This window comes from Zophobas morio, unplaced genomic scaffold (genome assembly GCF_036711695.1).
Source record: "Zophobas morio isolate AGI-343-1 ecotype UQ-CSIRO unplaced genomic scaffold, CSIRO_AGI_Zmor_V1 ptg000030l, whole genome shotgun sequence".
In the NCBI taxonomy this organism is placed as follows: Eukaryota; Metazoa; Arthropoda; class Insecta; order Coleoptera; family Tenebrionidae; genus Zophobas; species Zophobas morio.
Window position 1 is genome coordinate 11,742,176 of NW_026972135.1, and position 19,494 is coordinate 11,761,669.

A 19,494-nucleotide genomic window follows, 5' to 3' on the forward strand; every position below is an offset into this window, starting at 1 on the left:
CAATAAGTTATTTATCAGCCTAATATCGTATAAGTATTTTGATAAAAAGGAAAATTATAGTTAAACTTCAAGCCGTAAGTAAAAGACATTATTATTACGCGTTAAACACGTCAGTGATTACGATGACATACTGTTACATACTGCTGTGCTGACATTTTTGACGTTGCTTGTCACGGTTTTTTTTTTTGGAAAACTGCACTTATAACTTATAACGTACTGTTAAAATCTTTTATTTACTATTCACTGCACGACGACTAAATGGGCCACTGAAATCTGATAGATACCAAAGGTCAGTCTTCTGTTAGAAAACTGTCATACTTCCAAATATGAGTTTTTCGTTGGTGTTTATTAGATATCCCAAGTGCAAAAAAATAATATTGCAGTAAAAAAAAATGTTTAAAGAAAAGTTAATCTTACCGTCTCCGACATAATGATTTTAAAGTCAACAGTTGTTATTAACAAGAGTTAAATAAATTAACCAATCCTTTTACACAAACCAAATTTCTATGTGAGCGCATCATGCACTGAATAATAGTTTATTAGCTTAGTACGTGCTTGTATTACTGGTTGCAGATACTAAATGATTAAAAAATTAGTTAGGGTCCCACTGTCCAGCAAGTATTCCCATGGTATTCCCGCAGTAGTGGCTCATCCATGAGGCCAATTTGTCAGTGACCCCCCCCCCCCAAATAATGTCTTAACAAATAAAAACTAAATATTTTTTTTGTCAAAATTACATTTGTCAGTTGTGGATTCGTATTTAGTGTACCACGACGTAAACAAAAAAAAAAGAACGACCGGACAATGGTACAAGAAGACATCATATGGTATTGCGCAGTTTGTGTGACGTCATGTGGATGTCGTGACTGCCAACTTTAAATTCATGTGCAACTTGTTTGGTAGCTCGTCTGGGGAATTTGTGGGTAGTAAGTTGGTGAAGGGCTTGTGTAAACAAAAAGTGAATACTAAGAATACCTTAAACTTATTTTGTAGTTTCAATGCTCCCCACGAGCGCATTTAATTAGGTAGTAAGGTTTTTATAATAGGCAATGTGTGGTTTTTTTGACGATGTGACATCAAAAAAATTAATTCACAGTTCATAGTAAAGGGTTCCATTTTGCAGATGATCGCAGTTCAAGACGAAATTTTTAATTTTCGCGGGTTTTAAAAAATTTGTTCACATGCCAATTTCTGGCAGGATATTTGGATTTTCACGAATTAGTAAATACTGTTCATACACAATCTCAACTTTCCTCTCTTTCTTTAGTTCATCACACTCTTGCATCATAAGTTCTATTGTTTCTCGCTCTTTCCGGCACTTTTTCGCTTATTTATTTTTTCTCTCTTCTACTCGCTCCTTCGTATTTGTGGTTGCTGGGTACTGTGGTAAATGTTCAATATAGATATCTCCATTAATACATTTAAATGATTCCATAATTGTCAAAATTCAAAAAGATGTTTTGTTAAAAACATGTGACATTGTTTGAAATTTTCTCTTGCCAGCCAGAATACGTTAGCACCAGTAAGTCAGAGTAGTGTAAGTCATTTTTCAAGTTTTCGTGATTAATTGGAACGACACATTTTTATACGTAAATAGTAAAATAAGTTAACGATTGATATCATGTTGACAAAAGCTTTATTACTGTAAACAACAATAATTAAGAGTACACAACATTACGCATACCAGTATTTCGTAGAAGTGTCAATGGTGTTAAAAGATAAGAACGTCCGCGATATATGCAAGTGTGAAGAATAACAACAATATAGGTTAACACACTTTTCATTTAAGCTTATGCCTAGATAAGCGCTCGACGTTGAAGTTTCAAAAGAGTTGGCAAAAATGTTAACATCTTACGACTACTTAATCCTTTTGGCTGTGTTATTGATAAGCGTCGCTATTGGAATCTATTTCGGTTGTTTTGGAACTAAGCAAGCGTCTACCAATGAATATCTACATGGTGGTAAAAAAATGGGTGTTGTTGCTGTTGGAGTTTCTGTAGCCGTGAGGTACTCTACGTACTACAAATCCTGTTTCACAAATAATTACATTCGATTAATTTTCAGTCACTTTTCAGGAGTGACCATGATGGCCGTTCCAGCAGACGTATACCGATTCGGAGCCTATTTCCTCTATATCATCGTGTCCACTGTTTTAGTCGGACTTCTTTCAGTCTATGTTTACTTACCAGTGTTCTTTAAATTACAGCTTACCAGTAGTTACGAATATCTAGCAAAGAGATTTGACAACCGCACAAAACAGTTAGCGGTGTATTTGTACCTCTTTTCAGAAATTATATATTTTCCTTTGCTAGCATATATTCCAGCGTTAGCATTTTCAGCCAGTAGGTAAAATAACTACTGTCTCACTTAACTACAAATTCACTTTTAGTGAGTGGACTCAGTGTTAATTTAACAGCTTTCATAGTTTGTGCTTTGTGTATCTTCTATACCACAATTGGAGGACTAAAGACGGTGGTTTGGACCGATTGTTTCCAGTTTATGGTCATCATGATATCCGTAATTATCAACTGCTATCTGGGTTTGGAAAAGTCAGGTGGCGTTATGTCGATTTGGGAAACTGCTTTAAGTGGCGAAAGATTTAATATTGTCGAGTACCTATGTTAAAACAAAGTTTAGAACATATCCTAATAATTTTATTTTGTAGTTTTAGTGTCGATCTAACACGGCAAGATTCATTTTGGGCTGTTAGTGTAGGATACACTGCAACCATGGTATCTACAATTGTGATACATCAAACTGGAGTTCAGAAGTACTTATCTGTTCCTAAATTTCGTCACTGCATTTGGTACGTTTTTCTCACGATGTGGTTGTATCTAATTTACATCATTTAGGTCAGTCATATACAGCGCAGTTTGTAAATGTGTAGTCACCATTTTGTGCGTTTTAATTGGTCTAGAAGTGTACGCCAAATATGCAGACTGCGATCCTCTAACCAGTAAAAAAATAAGAAAACATGATCAATTATTGCCCTATTTTCTCACGCAAGTGGCAGGACATATACCTGGAGTTTCAGGTCTTTTTGTGGGTTCAGTTTTCAGTGCTGCTTTAAGGTAACAATCATTGATTTACAACATCAACTAATTTCACTATTTTTAGTTCGATGTCGTCGCTTTTAAATTCGATGGCTGGAATCATCTACAACGATTTAGTAAAAAAACGTTTGAAGAAGGAATATTCCGAGTTAAAAGAGAGTAACATTTTGAAACTGATTGTTATCCTCTGTGGGGTTGCATGTACTTGTTTAGTGTTCGTTATTGAACATTTGGGACCACTACTTGCTTTAAATATTGCACTCAGGGCTCCTATTAACGGTCCACTTCTTGGAATGTTTACACTAGGAATGCTTTTCCCTAGAACTAATGCAGATGTTCGTTTTCAAAATGATTGGTAGCGTTATATTTTTTCTTTTTGTTACTAGGGTGCTTTCTATGGTGGATTGATTAGCCTTATTTCTGTGACAGAGTTAATGATGGCAACGAAATACTATGAACTTAGAAAGGTGTTAATTCATCCAACTAGACCTGTCTCTGTCGAAGGTTGTGCAAATTTGTTTGATAACAGTTCTGTGAATGCTTTACAGTCTCATCTGTTTAACTCCACAACTACCGCGTAAAATAATAGTGTTGTTTTTCAATCTAAATTTAATGTATTCACTTTTGCAGTTCTGCTCACCAACAAGCTCCATTCTTTCTGAAACTATCATTTCAGTATTATACATTTTTAGGAACTATGCTTGCAGTACTTATAGGAGTATTAATAAGTTGTATGACAAAAAAGAAACAGAAGTCTACTGATCCAAATCTCATTAGTCCCGTTTGTCGGAAGTTTTTTTTAAAAGAAGAACACAGAAAATACGACGAACTTCATGAGAAAGAAAGTAAAAGGCATCTTATGAAAGTTAATCGCGAAGAAAATACTACAGACAATACTGTATAATAAGGTGGTAGTATTAAAAATATTATGATAATAACAAAATTGTATTACCTAATTATATTATATTGCTTTTTGTTTGTGGTGTCCTGATTAGAAAATTAAATTTCGCGCTGAATAGAAAAACTGCATTTAAAAGAAAAATTAAATAAAATTAAAATGATTTCAATAATGTAGGCAACCACCTATATTTTAGCGATAACGAAGAAGAGGCAGAAGAAAACTCTTTATGTTAATAGTTTGTTTTGATGTTGTAAGTATGAACACGTGGTATTTCTACATCAAATTTAGTTTGTAATTTTATAAAAGGACAATTGTTTAAACAAAATGACATCGCATCGATTTTTCCATCTGAAAAGTTGTCAAATTTAAACAAATTCGTCAGCACGTGTTATTTACCTTGCTGTTTTCAAGTGGAAGTTTATATGCCAGGCAAAAGAATCATACAAAATATAGGAATAAACCTACATGACTAAAACATGCATAAGTACGCTGTGCAACTCGCTTTTATTTACTTATTTACCTACGAAAACTAATAAAAACTAATTGTATAGTTGATTCAATTATTGCGATATTATCAAAAATGGAACCTAATTATGTACGATATCTTCTAAAATTTAACAATTATACGTGCAACTTATTTTTAATAATAAACTATCGAAAACTACAAAGCGGTCACTAGACGGTCAAAGAAACGCGGAGGTAAATAGCAGAAGCCTTTCAGCTGGGCTAGAAGTTGACAAAATATTACCACAACATGGTCTGAGTCTTCTAAGTCCAGCCTTCTTCCAGTTTCAACAAACTTTCCAAGTCCAGCTTTGCTCAAAATTCAACAGAAATTCGGGCAGCAATTCAAGTTGGAAGATTTCGGGATTCATAGCAACAGCACGATCGGTAGCATCCCAGAAGTTGACTGAATTTTCTTACGACTAAAACAGATTGATTTCCGCGGGTTCGGGTCAGGACAATTTTTCAACTTTTTTTGCGAATTTTTGTTCTTACCTTTGAAAATTAATGATCGCTTGCGATTTCCGTTTGGATGGCACTATATGCAAAATTGGATATGCGTGTTGGGTAATTGAGATTTACCAATTTTGCGAATTTTGTGCTTACATTCGGAGGATTTGTTTATAACCTCTTATCTTCTTTTTACGCCGGTGCTGCTTTCGGAGAGCGGGTTCTTCTCGTGGTGTTTGCACTTACCTTGGATTCAACTTCGTTGCTAAACTCTAACTAACCAAAAATAGTAGGGCGCCACTCAGTCGTTGTGGTGGAAAGGAGGGTTGGGGGGACTGAGACCACCCAACTTCACCAATGCTCTTTTTATTTGTACAAAATAAATTAAATCCACTAATTACATAAAAAAAAACTCTGATTCGAAATAAAAAAAAATGTGGTGGGCAGGAGTTCGGTTGGCTGTGGCGTTTAGCAGTCCATGAACGCGGTTAATTCACCTCCAGGTCGGCGGTTCGACAGACTTACCAGGATGACAGGATGACACCTCTCCTTGACACTAACTTTTCACCCCTTTTTCGTGAACAACGGCACCCCAAAACTTCCGTGTCTTTTTCTCTCGACCTTCTCTCGTCGCCGTCTCCAAAACCCCGAAAACCACGCTCTTCTCGAACCTTCCAGCTCCTACCCCCATACTCTGTAAAGGCGCGCGCTATTTAAATCGTGGTAACATTTTCATGTTACATGTTCTGTTTCTTTTTGTGACGAGCCATCACTAAATTCGTTCACGAGAAAATTGTAACAAAAAAGACGAATAACAAATCCCCAAAACATAACTCGAAAATTTGCAAAAATCTAAATTTTTTAATTAACACACCTAATATGCATATAGTACGATTCAAATAGATAAACAAACTCAACCACCAATCCAGGAACGCAGGAACAAAATTCGCATATTCGCAAATTGCAAATATCATTGCGCTTGTCAGACATTGCAAACAACATGTGCAGAACCGTACACCATAAAAATTCTTCTAGCGAGTGTGAGAAACGTACACGATATTACAATTGTTTGATAGCAATTAACCAGTAATGATTTTACTACGAAATACTGCGTTGACATAAATCAAGAAATGCTTCAGAATATTTTTGAAAAAAAAGAGAGGAACTAGAATTCGTTTTTTTTTTAATAATAGTCGGCTTATTTTCCAACAGGTGATATTGACCCAATTACAGGAAATAACTAAAACTCATATATACAGAGTGTTATTGAAAGGTACGTACAACAAAATTGACAGTTCTTCGCGAAGCCTAAGAAGTCTGAAAATCTTATTTTGTGTTATCAAAATAATAAGGGGAAAATTAACCCTTTTCCAACCTTTTTAGACGCTACTTAAGGATAAATAGGTAAAATTAAATTATTTTACTGAATCCTAGCAACTGTAACAATAAAACTTTTGTCAAGACTAAATGTTGCCATAGAAACGAGAGATGATCTTTTTATCAGAGGCGTACAACAAATTTGGACATAAATTGTCATAATTTTTATCTCTAAAAGGAGAACACTTTTACCTGAACTTTTTTTAACTTTTGGCACCCACACCTCGAGACCAATTGTGGATTTTATTTTGTACGTAGCTTTCAATAACACGCTGTATGTAGGTTTAACTTAATAATAAGATTAATTTAAGTAGGATACAATAATAAAAATAAAAAAAAATAAAAACTAAGAAATTCTGTGATAAAATGAAAAAAATTGGTCTAAAAAGTTTAGACAGTACAACCCTCGCTGTCGGAATCGTGATGACATTTTTGTAGCGGGGCATTTTAAAATAAATTGAGCATTAATTTTTTCAATTTTGTCATTGTTTGGCATTGACATCTTTGTCATTTTTTTGTGATTGCTATGACTACTTATTAAAAAAAAATTAAATTGGACGAAGTCGTCTCTGGGGTGTATAATATGTTGCCTATGCAAAAATTGTCAGGCGTAAACAGATAAAAGGAACATCCTGTAGTTTAAGACAAATACCCACAACCCTTATTAATCTGTAGACGTGACGGTGAAACACAAACTAAACTAAAACATGTTTTCTAAGGATTGGAATAACTGGATGACAATGCCGATGGTCCAGACTTTTTTATTGCTCTGACTTCCGTTTATTGAATGAAACACTACATTTTTTCGGTTTTTGGATGCTGTAATTCACATTTGGTTAATTATAATTTGTCTAGATCTAGGGGAGCACCCCCTAGCCTCCCCCTAGCTACGGCCTTGTCTAGGAGTTATGAAATATCGAGAAAATTTGAAAGCGACAACTTGCCCAATGGATTCCATTACTGTACGTCTTTAGGTTATCCTCGATAAGAAAAACAAGTGTTTATGTTTATACATCGGAAGAATGTAACGTAGAAATTAGTTTGAATTTAATGAGTTCGTCCCCTCAAAACAGAATCAAAACAATTAACTAGTAAGCTACAATCGACAAAATGTTCTGAATATCATTATTATAATTCCTATTAAATAAAGATGTTTGTATTTTCACATTTTCGGGAAAGTCACTCGTTCTTAATTTGATCAATAAAAAATATGAATGCTATGATGAATTACAATATTTTGCACATTTTGTGTAGAATTTATTCGGAAAAATTTTGAAATAACAATTTTTTGGGAGAAATAAACAGATTTATTTTGATTAACAATTTACCATGCTTACAATGACCTTAAAACGTCTGCAAGATTTCAAAGTATCAGTTTTGTAATTCTTGATTATATATATAATTCAGCTCTGCAGGCCTTAAAGGCCCTGGGCTTTTTTTACAATAATTTTCCATTTGTTCCTGTCGGCTGCTTTGGATCTCCAATCTTCAATGCCTAAGTTTTGAAGATCTTTTCGAACATCGTCTATCCATTTCAGTTTTGGCCTTCCTCTCTTTTTCTTTCCTCCTTTTAGGCGGTCTAATACTTTCCCGATTGTCCGTTCCTCTGGTGCTCTTCCGACGTGGCCTAGCCATCTCAGTCTCTGTGCTCTGATTATCTTCGTGATTGTTGGTTCTCCGTATATTTCCTCGATCTCTCGGTTTGTTCTCCTTCTCCATTGTTCTAGTTCTTTTATACCTCCATATATCTTTCGTAGTATCTTGCGTTCTCATACTTCCAACTTCTGTTCCTTTTCGTTCGTTAGCGTCCATGTTTCACTAGCGTACAGGACTGTAGGTCTTACTATTGTCTTATATACTTGTTTCTTTGTTCGTCGTGTTACATTCTTACTCCTCAGAAATCTGCTTAATCTTCCTACACTCTTGTTTGCTTTCGCGATCCGTTCTTCTATCTCTTCGTTCATTTCGTTTTTGTTTGTAATTACTACTCCTAGATATTTGAACCTATTTACTTCTTCGAATTCGTATGTTGTTCCTTCTTCTGTAGTTACTTTCAGTGGTTTTGCTGGGGTTTGTTTTGTTTCCATCTTCATAAACTTCGTTTTCTCTTGGTTGATCGCTAAACCCGTTCGTTTCGCTTCTCTGATTAGATTTTTTGTCATTTTCTTCATTTCTGCTTCTGTTCTCGTTATACAAGGTGATTGCGAAATACATGCAAAAAAAAATGGGGAATAGGTCACAATATGATTATGTCACTGGGTAAAATTCACGGTCCTATGTAGTACCAGTGTCTAGAAAAAATTATTTGAAATTAAATGTAAATTGTTGTACGCGCCGCTGGACTGTTTTGTGACCTACATAATTACTACAATGAATGGAATAGAGCGAGTCGGATTAAGAACCAAAAAAGTGATTTTATCAGGCACTTTTTTAATCGCAACGTGAAAAACACGGAAAGGGCGAGTTAGCATCGAGCGGTCGGTGAAATCGGTTTATGGTGGAGTTTTCCCATGCAGATTGTGTCGATATGGTAATTGGTGTGGGCGAACATTTGCATCAGTGGTACAGCAACTCCGAGATCATGGTACCTTCAACTTCAAACTCACGATCGTGGCCGTGATAGGACAGAAAGAAGAAGTTGGATTGTCACAGCTTGTAGTGCATCCTACATTAAAAGAATGCGGCCACATCCATACCATGTTGACAAAGTAAAGGGTTTGGAGCCCGCTGTCCACGTTGTGTAACTCACTTTTTGTCCGATCAAACTCCACATGCTCGTCAACAATTACGATTGCAAGAGACGGTTTTCGATAAATGTGTATCGGTTGGATGAAACAGTTCGTTTGTGGAAATCAACAGTGTCCAGAAATTATCGAAGAGCTTCAACGAGTGAAAGTGGTTTCTACCTATCAACAAACCTCTTGCGACGCTCTGACGCGTGTATTGCTAGTCAAGGACAACATTTTCAACATTTCTTGTAAAAAGGTAGTAGCATTCTAAGTTGCTCGTATTTCTGTTCCAATAAACAATCTAAAATCGTTGTGACAAGGACCAAACATCCGTCAGAATCAAAATTACCAAAAAACTTTCACACTGACCTTTAACGATGAATGAGTAAATGAATGACCGAATGATAAGCAGCAAAAAGTCGGTTTTACATTTAATTGAAACTGAAAGTGTTTAGGTCATTTTTATTCGAACGTTTTTCCAACTCTGTTTACAAGGTGGCTCAGTGCCTTCGTATCGAGGGTGGTTCATGGGGGTTTTGCCCCATTCGATTTTTAATTTGTTTTTTCTATATTTCGGCTCTACTAGGGTGGGGGATCCCGTGGTTAAAATATTTGCACTTATTTCGCAGTCACCCTGTACATGTCACGTCATCTGCAAAGGCTATATTTTGGTGTCTTTTTTCGTATATCGTGCTCGTTCTGTGGATGCCACTTCTCCTTATTATTGCTTCGAGTACTAGATTGAACAGGGTAGTTGATATTGGATCTCCTTGCCGGAGTCCTGTTCTTACTTGGAATGGTTCTGACAACAGACCATTTATCCTGACTCTGTTTCTGGTGTTCTGCAGGGTCATCTTTGTCAGTTTTATTAGTTTTCTTGGGACTCCCAGTTCTTTCATGGCTTCTAGCAGTTCTTTCCTGTTAACCGTGTCATAGGCTTTTTTAAAGTCTATGAACAGCAGATATAAGTTGATTCCCTGCTCGTAATGTACTTCTTGTAGATGCTTCAATATAAATATCTGGTCTACAGTTGATATACTTTTCCTAAACCCTGCTTGATATTCTCCTACTATTTTTTCCATATGCTGCTTTAGTCTTCGGTTGATGCAAGTGGCCATTACCTTATACGTTACGTCTAGCAGCGCTATTCCGCGATAATTTTCGCATTTCGTAATATCTCCTTTTTTAAATATCGGGCAAAGTACTGCTTCACTCCATTGTTCTGGTATTTTTCCTTCCATCCAACATTCTAGCACTAGGCGATGTATCTCTGATGCTACTGCTTCTCCTCCGTACTTTAGCATCTCGCCCTTTATTCCGTTTCTACCAGGACTTTTGTTGTTTTTCATCTGCCTTAGTGTTTCTCTGATCTCTCCTTCGTCAATTTCTATTGTTTCATCTGGGTCATCCGAGTCGTTCACTCTTTCGTTCGTATCTTGCTGTGTATCCTGTTCGTTTAGCAGCTCTTCAAAGTATTCTGCCCATCGTTTTATTCTTGCTTGTTCGTCCCCTATCAGGTTGCCGTCCTTGTCTTTACAATATATTACTCGTGGTTGATAGCCTCTTTTCTCTTTTTTCACGTCCTGGTAGAAGTTCCTTATTTCATTCTTGTTGAAGTTTTCTTCTATTTGTCGTATTTGTTCTTCCATCTTTCTTCTCGTTTCTTATTTCTGCATATCTTCTTGTACTCTTTCCTTTTTTCTTGGTAATGTTTTTGGTTCTTCTCATTTTTTGATTTTAGATATTTCTGTCTGGCTGACCTCCCCGCTTCTATTGCTTTTCTACATTCCTCGTCAAACCATTCGTTTCTATTTTTGTTGTCTTTTTTGACGAACCCTAGTACTTCTTCCAAGGTCTTCCATATGTTCTCTAGTAGTTCTTCCCACCTCTCTTCTATAGGTATGTCTTGCTCTGTTGATCTTATTCTCTCATTCATCTTTTGTTCGTATTCCTGTTGTACTTCAGCTTTCTTAAGTTTGTTTACATTTATATCACGTTGCGTCTTCTTTCCTTCTTTTTTCTTCGGTATTTCTTGTTTGAGGTCTGCTCTTACTAGAAAGTGGTCTGAATTCGCTTCTGCTCCTCTGTAGCTTCTTAATCTGGTTATTAGTTGGGCATCTCTCCTTTCTACCAGTATGTGGTCTATTTGGTTGACCGTTTTTCCGTCAGGTGACATCCATGTGCCTTTGTAGATCTCTTTCTGCGCAAAAAAGGTGCTTTTGACTACCATTTTATTTTCTTCTGCAAACTCTATCAGTTTTTCTCCATTTTGATTCGTTTTTTGGTGTTTGCTTTCTTTCCCGATTGTTAGGCTGTAGCAATTCTCTTTACCTATCATTGCGTTGGCGTCTCCTATAGCCATTTTAATGTCATGCTTTGGTATTTTCACATATTCTCTTTCTAGTTCTTCGTAATATTCTGTTTTTACTTCTAGATCTTTCTCTTCAGTCCGTGCATGTATATTCACTAGGCTTATTTTCCTGTACTTACTTCTCAATCTTATATAGCTCATTCTTTCTGAGATTGGTTTGAAGGTAATTACTGCTCCTTTCAAGCTCTTCTTCACCATGAATCCTGTTCCTAGTTCTCTGTTGTCAATTCCGCTATTAAATAATATGTAGTTGTCTATTTCAGTGATGAATTTGCCTTTTTGTTTCGTCTCTTGTACAGCTGCTACATCTATATTATACCTTTGTAATTCTTGAATTATTTGTTTGAGTTTTCCTTCGCTATATGTTCCTCGAACATTCCATGTTACTATTCTAATTTTCGGGTTTTTCTTTCTCTTCGTAATTCCTATCGGGTCATCCATGAGCTTTGCATACGTCGTCATTGTTTTCCGGTGTGTGGTTTCTTCCTCTGTTAGTTTTTTGGATTTTCTTTGGGGTGCGACGGTGCTTTCACTAATTTGTCTAATTTAGTGTCCCAATGCCAGACTTCTCCTGCCCATATCATCTTTTTGTACCCTACTTTTGCCTCGACTCCTTTCCCTTTTTCTGCTGCTGCTATTCCTCTTATTTTCTTCTGTATCTCGCTCTCTTGTTTGGTGTAATCGTCTTCAATAAACGTTTTTGATCCTTTTAATTTGTTCTTCTGTTTCATGATTGCTCTTTTTGTGTCCCAGTTCTCTATCTTTGCTACTACTATGTCGTATTTTTCGCTGACTAATCTTGCATCTTGTATCTTAGTTTGGATTCCTACCTTATTTTTTAGGAGTTCTTCAACCTCTGCTGTTATTTCGCTTCCTTGTAGTTTCCCTCCTTTGATTACGATGTTGTTTCTCCTTTCTGCTTTTTCTTGATTAAAGCAATAAAATAAATTCACGCATTCATAAATTTTTTTGAGTCACCCTATATATGCAAATCCAAAAAATATGAATGAAATGATAAATCACAAGTATTGTCTCATCATACTTTGCACATTTAAGATAGGATTTACTCGGCAAACTTTTGAACTGACATTATCAATTTTTTGGAGGGGATAAGTAAATATATTTTGACTAAAAATTTACATCTGCAAGATTTCAAAGCATTCGGTTTTGCAGATTCAAAATTTAATGGCAAAATGTTGTTTCATAATTTTGTTTTTTTTTTCTGAAAATCTGGATGTTTCTGGTATAAACTCAATTCGGAGTCATAAACTCTATGTGTAGGACTATGTTATTTTATACAATTTAAAACCCATTTACTATGTACAATTCTGAAATGACGTCATCGCATTAGTGGTGGGGATGATTAGACAAATTTTGGTCAGCGTTTTACCATCTACATGATTTTCTTAATATAAGTACAAAATTTCACAACAATCGGTCCAGAACTTTCGGAGATTATTTGTCTAATAAAAATCCGGGACGGCAGACAGACGGACAGACGGACAGACAGACGGAAATAGGAGACCTATTTCTTCGTCTTTTAGGGGTCATGAAAGATCGAGAAAACGTAAAAGTAGAGAGTCGGCCGACGGACTCGATTACAGTACTTCCTTTGCTTACGCTCGGGAAGTAAAAATATCAGTCATACTTCAATAAATGAAACAGCGTTTGAAATTGCAGCTATGGAGATAAAGTAAATATCACACACACAATTAATGTTGTTAGCTAGATCGGACATTAGTGCCACTGGTGACCTAACTAAGACATTCGTTCTTTTAGAAATACCATAAAACATATTCGAATTTCTTAAGTTTAAACGAGGAACCAAAAAGTTTAATTTATGCAGAAGATACGGGCAGTCGATCCGAAAATGAACTAGGTTATACAAAAAACGAAGAACGTTATAAGGTAGCAAAAGACAAGGATTAAAACCGATCTATCAAAGAAATCTTAACAATTTCTATAAATGAAACTATAAGTTTTATATGATTTAGCTAAGATATCTGATATATGATCCACGAAATAAAATTTCTGGTCAAATAAAATACCAAGATCTCTGAATGAATCAACACGATTTACGGGTACAGCATCCAAGACATAATTATGCCGATAAAATTCTTTTTTCCTTGTGAAAGACAACGTTACATTTGGATATATTAAGTGTTAAACGATTTTGCTTGCACCATTCCAATAATTGATCTAAAATATCTTGCGGAGCTAAACAGTCACCAACTAATTTTATTTCAAAGAAGAGTTACATATCATCGGCGTAAAATAACTTTTCACAATGAATTTCGTCAACTTTGTCATTAATAAATAAAAGCAACAAAAGCGGACCTAGGTTAGACCCTTGGGGCACATCAGAGATAGGAGAGAAATTTGAAGAGTGAAAATTGCGGTATTGAACACTCTGGACTCTGTTAAATAAACAAGATTCCAGAAGTGACAACAAGGACTGAGTGAAACCAAAATGATGTAACTTGTTTAAGAGAATGAAGTGGTCAATTTCAAAGTTTTTTGAAAATCGGTATAAATTACGTCCACCTGGCTTTTACGATCTATTGCTTCGGACACAAACTGACTGAACTTTCCAGCTTTCAACAGAAATTCGAGGGCTCACAGTAACAGCACGACCGGTGGCATCCCAAAAGTCGAGTGAATTTTCTTACGACTAAAACAGATGGATTTACGCGAGTTCGGGTCAAGTTAAGTCGTAAATTTCTCAACTTTTTATGCGAATTTTTGTTCTTACCTGTGGAGATTAATGATCGCTTGCGATTTTACCCGTTTGGATGGCACTATATGCATATTGGATATGCGTGTCGAGTAATTGAGATTTACAAATTTTGCGAATTTTGTGCTTACATTCGGGGGATTTGTTCTGCTTCTTCTTATTGACGATCCGTCACAGAGTGTTGTAAAATTATTATGAAATTTTTATACAATTTTGCACCCGATTCAGAATTCCCTGTTCATCTCTTCTAAAAAAGTGATGCCGTCGTCTTAAATGATCTTTCTATTTATTTAAAAATTTATTTATTCACACCTATTTTTTTGGCAGTATTGTTATAATTGTGTTAGAGTTGTTGTGTTATCTGTATAAACTTAGTAAATGAAAAGCAACATCAAATAATAGAATTTACCCTAATAAAATACATTATATTCTAGATCAGAGAATATAGACAACATTGAATTTTTGTATTCTTAAGCTCAGCACAAACACAATTTTCTACAAATTTATCATTACATAATTTAATTTCAATTTTATTTTGCCATTTAGTACTACCACAAGTTAGACAGCATTGAGAGTAGTATTTTTTTCGGAATTAACTTCTATAAGATGTTTTCTACTATCTTTCTCATGAAATTCATCGTATTTTCTGTGACGTTTTTTTGACAAAAACTTTTGACAAATAGGGCTGATGAGATCTTCATCAACAAGGTTCTGACTCTTTGATGACATGCAACTTATTAATACTCCTATAAGTATTGTAAGTATAGCCCCTAGTAATGTGTAGTAGTGGAAAGACAATTTGAAGAGAAATGGAACTTCCTGATAAGTAGTACTGCAAACGTAAAACCATTAAAATAAAATTAAAAAATATATATATTATTTACGTGGTAGTCGTGAAATTAGTCACACGAGCAAGTATAGAATTCGTGGAAGAATTTTTAAATACATTTTCACAGCTGTCGACAGAGAAAGGCTTTGTTGGATGAACTAATACCTGTCTAAGTTCATAATATTTTGTTATTATCATTAACGCTGACACAGAAATGAGGCTAATCAATCCACCATAGAAAGCTCCCTAGTAACAAAAAGAAAGAATAAAACCCCACCAAATCAGTTTGAAAATTGAACCTCTGAATTACTTTTAGGGAAAAGCATTCCCAGTGTAAACATTCCAAGAAGTGGACCGTTAATTGGTCCCCTAAGTGCAACATTTAAAGCAAGTAGTGGTCCCAAGTGTTGAATAAGAAACACTAAACAAGTACCTGCAACCCCGCAGAGGATGATAAGTACTTTCAAAATGTTACTTTGTGTTAGTTCAGAATATTCCTTCTTTAAACGTTTCTTTATTAAATCGTTATAGATAATTCCAGCTATCGAATTTAGAAGTGACGACATCGAACTAAAAAAAGTTAAGTTACTTTATTTCATAAATCGGTGATTATTACCTTAAGGCAGCACTAAAAATTGACGCTACAAAAAGACCTAAAATTCCAGGTGTTTGTCCTGCTACTTCTGTCAGGAAATAAGGTAATATGTGATCATATTTTTTAATTTTATTGCTGATTAGAGGGTCACAGTCTGAGTATTTGGCATATATTTCAAGACCAATAAAGACGCAGAGAGTTGAAACTGCACATTTACAAAATGTGCTGTATACGACAGACCTAAAATATATACATTAGCTACCACCACATCGTGAAAAAAAATTACCAAATGCAGTGACGAAATTTTGAAACAGACAAGTATTTCTGAACTCCAGTTTGATGTACGACAATGGTAGATGCTAGTGTTATAGTGTATCCCACAGTCATAGTCCAGAATGAATCTTGTCGTGTTAGATCTACATTAAAACTACAAAAATAAATTTACTACGAAATCTTCTAGACTTTGCTTCAAAATACTCCGTAATATTAATAAGTCTTTGGCCACTTAAAGCAGTGTCCCAAATCGACATAAAGCCACCTGATTTTTCCAAACCCAGATAGCAGTTGATAATTACGGATACCATGATCACAATAAACTGGAAAAAATCGGTCCAAACCACCGTCTTTAGTCCTCCAATTGTGGTATAGAAGATACACAAAGCACAAACTACGAAAGCTGTTAAATTAACACTGAGGCCACTCGCTAGAAGTGAAATTGTAGTTATTTAAAATCGTCCTTGTTTCACTTACTGGCTGAAAATGCCAAAGCTGGAATGTAGGCTAGCAAGGGAAAAAAAATAATCTCTGAAAAGAGGTACAAATACACCGCCAACTGTTTAGTACGGTTGTCAAATCTCTTTGCTAGGTATTCGTAACTACTGCTAATTTGTAATTGAAAGAAGACTGGCAAGTAAACATAAACTGAAAGAAGTCCGACTAGAATAGCAGCCAGATTGATGAAGAGTAAATAGGCTCCGAATTTGTATACGTCTGCTGGAATGGCCATCATGGTCACTCCTGAAAAGTGACTGAAAATAGATCCGTAATTAGCTACTTCTGAAGCAAGTTTTGAAATATGCAAAACTACCTCACGCCTACAGAAACTCCAACAGCAATCACACCCATTTTTTTACCACCATGTAAATATTCTTTAGTAGTCGCTTGTTTAGTTCCAAAGCAACCGAAGTAGATTCCAATAGCCACGCTTATTAATAACATGGCACAGAGTATTAAGTAGTCGAAAACTGTTAGCATTTTTGCCAATTGTTCTGAATCTACAGCGTTAAGCGCTAGCCAACAGTGAACGTTTACCTACATTAAAACTGTGTTAACCTGTATTTGTGATTTATTTGTATTTTAGGTACGTTCTTATCTTTTGTTTTGTATAGCCATAAAACTCTTATCAATCAATGTTTTTGTGTTTGACTTCTGTTGTGTTTGAATCATAGACTATAATTCTAACTAATCACGAACTTTCTTTGAATATAAATTACGCATAATAATTATAGCTTCCCTAGCCCTATTATAATATTTTTTTCACTAGTAGCCTAGAAACGCACCATTATCATACTTGTCTGTGAGTAGTGAATTCGTTTTTCTCTACTGATAATTAAATCTGACCAAGGTTAATAATGGAAGTGAAGTTATTATTGACCAAGGTCTATAATAAGGATTGAGGTTATGTAATGCTTAACAAACGAAAGTTGGCCATTATTACCAGATTTTGGAAATTATTTTCACGACGAATGTAAAAGTGCTAACTGCCATAACCGCATCTTGTTAGGGACACATAGTCCATTGCTTGACATATTTCCGAAAAAAATAGCGTCAATTCATTGACAATTTGAAATTAAAATTTGTATTTTGTAGTGCGCTACTACTGCTAATCTGCGTTCGGTCTAGAGTGATTGTCTTCACTACCTTGGCGTATAATACACTATTACTTGTAGCTGCCAAGGGTGACAGCAAACAGGACGTGTACGTCTGAATATAATTTGCTACATTTATTTGAATTCAGGTTGTTTGTAGGTTGGGATCGTTAAATAGAAACGTATGTTTCAAAACGACAGTATTCAATACAGCAGCACGTTAGAATAATTCTGATTAATACACTGGAATTTTCATTGTGGAATTTTTGAAGATGAAACGTAACAGTATCCAGTTATTCCTTGTAAGAATGAATTTCTAGTCAAGTTTTCTAATAAAAGTACAACAGCGTATAGCAATTAACCAATGATGATTTTTCTGCGAACTGCTGCGTATACATAAAATGCTTCAGAATATTTTTGAAAATAAAACGAAAGAATTTTCACCATTTTGTGGCAAAATGGTGAAAATTTGCAAAAGATATTTTAAGCAATTGTGAACACTGTGTTACATGTAATTAGTATATTTTAATTTTTATGCTCACATATAAGTCCATGTTGTAATTTTAAAACTTGAAGATAAGATTACTTTATCGTATAGGTACTTACATTGAACAAGGAGTTAAAAAAATAATTTATCAACCTAATCGTCTGACTCACTTTAAGGAAAACAACAAAGTACAAACGCGCTTTGAAGGCAATGTTAAAATTCACAAAAAATATCGAACTCAGTTTGAATGAAAAGAGAAAATTAATTTCGAAATTTTAATTTTTTAATTTAAAACTTAATATATGTTATATACGTTCGAGCCAGTTTACGTAGTGCTATCATTATTAGTACTAGCTACAAGTTAACAAATTGTGCCTGCTTTCATTATTTAGCCCGGTCCCAATAACTTTTCTTATAAAAGAGATAAAACTATGCAATAGACAATTAGCGAAACCATGTTCCGTAGAACGTACAGCACGCAAAACGTAGAAAAAACTTTATATCTAGTGAAACATAGAAAATGCAGTATCCCTATTCGCGATTGTGTACGTTAACGGATAATACGTTGTACGGAACGTAATTTCGCTAATTGTCTACTGGCTCTGTACCCCTTGAGGCGTAAGATACTGCTCTAGTCAAATGACCGATTTTGGTTAAAATTTGTCACTTTTTCATCAAGCGGCATACGGTATTTCACTAGGGTAAAAAGAGAACAATGGTCTCCTGTTGTCGTTAAATGCCATAGAACAAGTAAGATAAAAAGCAATGGAAATTTTCATTACTTTATTGCAATTTCTTTTTGAATTTTTAGCGATTTGCAGATGCTCTAGGCGTTGCCTGGGTGTTTTCACCAGTCCAACAAAGTCGTGACCAAACTTAGATCATATAATAAATAGATACCAATACTCAAACTGAAAGCTGTGACTAGACATGAAGCTATCTGTTGTCGTTTTCTACGTCAAGGGGAGTAGTATAATGCTATCCTTGTGTGATCACCACATCTTCATCTTTGTTATATGCATTTCATCTGTATATGTCTATTTCACTTCCATCCTTGTACCGCACCAGCGCAACAAATCGATTTTGACAGATGTTTCTTCTAACCTCTCTTTTGAGTTGTTGTACAAAAAATAATTTTAGAATTTAGAACAAAGATCCTATTTTAAGTGATGTAATCATAAAGGATCACAATTGCTGCCCAATAATTTACTATTTCTTTCGTTATCTATTGTGAATTATTTATAAAATCAAGCTGTCAACATCTTCCGTACGAAGTTAGTTCAGACATACTTCCTAAAATTTAGGCGCGCAAAATTCAAATAGTGATCAGGCAAGGATAGCTTCATTGTAATCCCTCCATGCACGAGAGAGATGTGTGACAGGAGGATGTCGTCACAGGCTTTCCTAGGAAAAGAACACGGCATGGTGGTATCTATTTATTATATGATCTAAGTGACCAAATCGCAAATCTCTCAAGACAAACGACCTCTATGGGCCTATGAAAATGGAAGTTCGCAATACAATTTATGACATGGGTAAAGATAGTACGTGATAATAATTCATTAAGAAACAATGTTGCAATAATTATTATTAATG

At 35.1% G+C, this 19,494-nt stretch overlaps 2 protein-coding genes across 4 annotated transcripts; one reads left to right on the plus strand and one right to left on the minus strand.

Annotated features, from left to right (window-relative positions):
- The first annotated feature begins 952 nt into the window (after positions 1-952).
- Positions 953-3,958, plus strand: LOC135138099 (sodium-coupled monocarboxylate transporter 2-like). 2 transcript variants are annotated; one of them, XM_064067958.1, is made up of 9 exons: positions 953-1,025; positions 1,801-2,007; positions 2,065-2,342; positions 2,390-2,612; positions 2,666-2,806; positions 2,853-3,071; positions 3,118-3,388; positions 3,440-3,630; positions 3,684-3,958. In XM_064067958.1, exons 2-9 carry the CDS (start codon positions 1,841-1,843, stop codon positions 3,955-3,957), a joined length of 1,764 nt encoding a protein of 587 aa, XP_063924028.1. In that variant the 5' UTR covers positions 953-1,025; positions 1,801-1,840; the 3' UTR covers position 3,958. The 2 variants fall into 2 exon arrangements, with proteins under 2 accessions (XP_063924028.1, XP_063924027.1); XM_064067957.1 differs by lacking the exon at positions 953-1,025 and having other exon boundaries at positions 1,731-2,007.
- A 10,704-nt stretch (positions 3,959-14,662) lies between these two features.
- Positions 14,663-16,824, minus strand: LOC135138787 (sodium-coupled monocarboxylate transporter 2-like). Of its 2 annotated transcripts, XM_064068803.1 has the most exons (8): positions 16,631-16,824; positions 16,294-16,571; positions 16,021-16,246; positions 15,830-15,970; positions 15,565-15,783; positions 15,248-15,518; positions 15,004-15,194; positions 14,663-14,951 (listed from the first exon to the last, which is right to left on the minus strand). In XM_064068803.1, exons 1-8 carry the CDS (start codon positions 16,795-16,797, stop codon positions 14,678-14,680), a joined length of 1,767 nt encoding a protein of 588 aa, XP_063924873.1. In that variant the 5' UTR covers positions 16,798-16,824; the 3' UTR covers positions 14,663-14,677. The 2 variants fall into 2 exon arrangements, with proteins under 2 accessions (XP_063924873.1, XP_063924874.1); XM_064068804.1 differs by lacking the exon at positions 15,004-15,194 and having other exon boundaries at positions 14,806-14,951; positions 15,382-15,518.
- Between the last annotated feature and the right edge of the window lie 2,670 nt (positions 16,825-19,494).

Coding starts and splice junctions, on each gene's coding strand:
- LOC135138099 (XM_064067958.1), top strand. CDS start 1,841: ATGTTAACATCTTACGACTACTTAATCCTTTTGGCTGTGTTATTGATA. Junction 3,072..3,117: donor GTTTTCAGTGCTGCTTTAAG/GTAACAATCATT, acceptor CACTATTTTTAG/TTCGATGTCGTCGCTTTTAA. Junction 3,631..3,683: donor TTTAACTCCACAACTACCGC/GTAAAATAATAG, acceptor TCACTTTTGCAG/TTCTGCTCACCAACAAGCTC.
- LOC135138787 (XM_064068803.1), bottom strand. CDS start 16,797: ATGCTAACAGTTTTCGACTACTTAATACTCTGTGCCATGTTATTAATA. Junction 16,247..16,293: donor AGCTTTGGCATTTTCAGCCA/GTAAGTGAAACA, acceptor TTTCACTTCTAG/CGAGTGGCCTCAGTGTTAAT. Junction 15,519..15,564: donor ATTTTTAGTGCTGCCTTAAG/GTAATAATCACC, acceptor AACTTTTTTTAG/TTCGATGTCGTCACTTCTAA.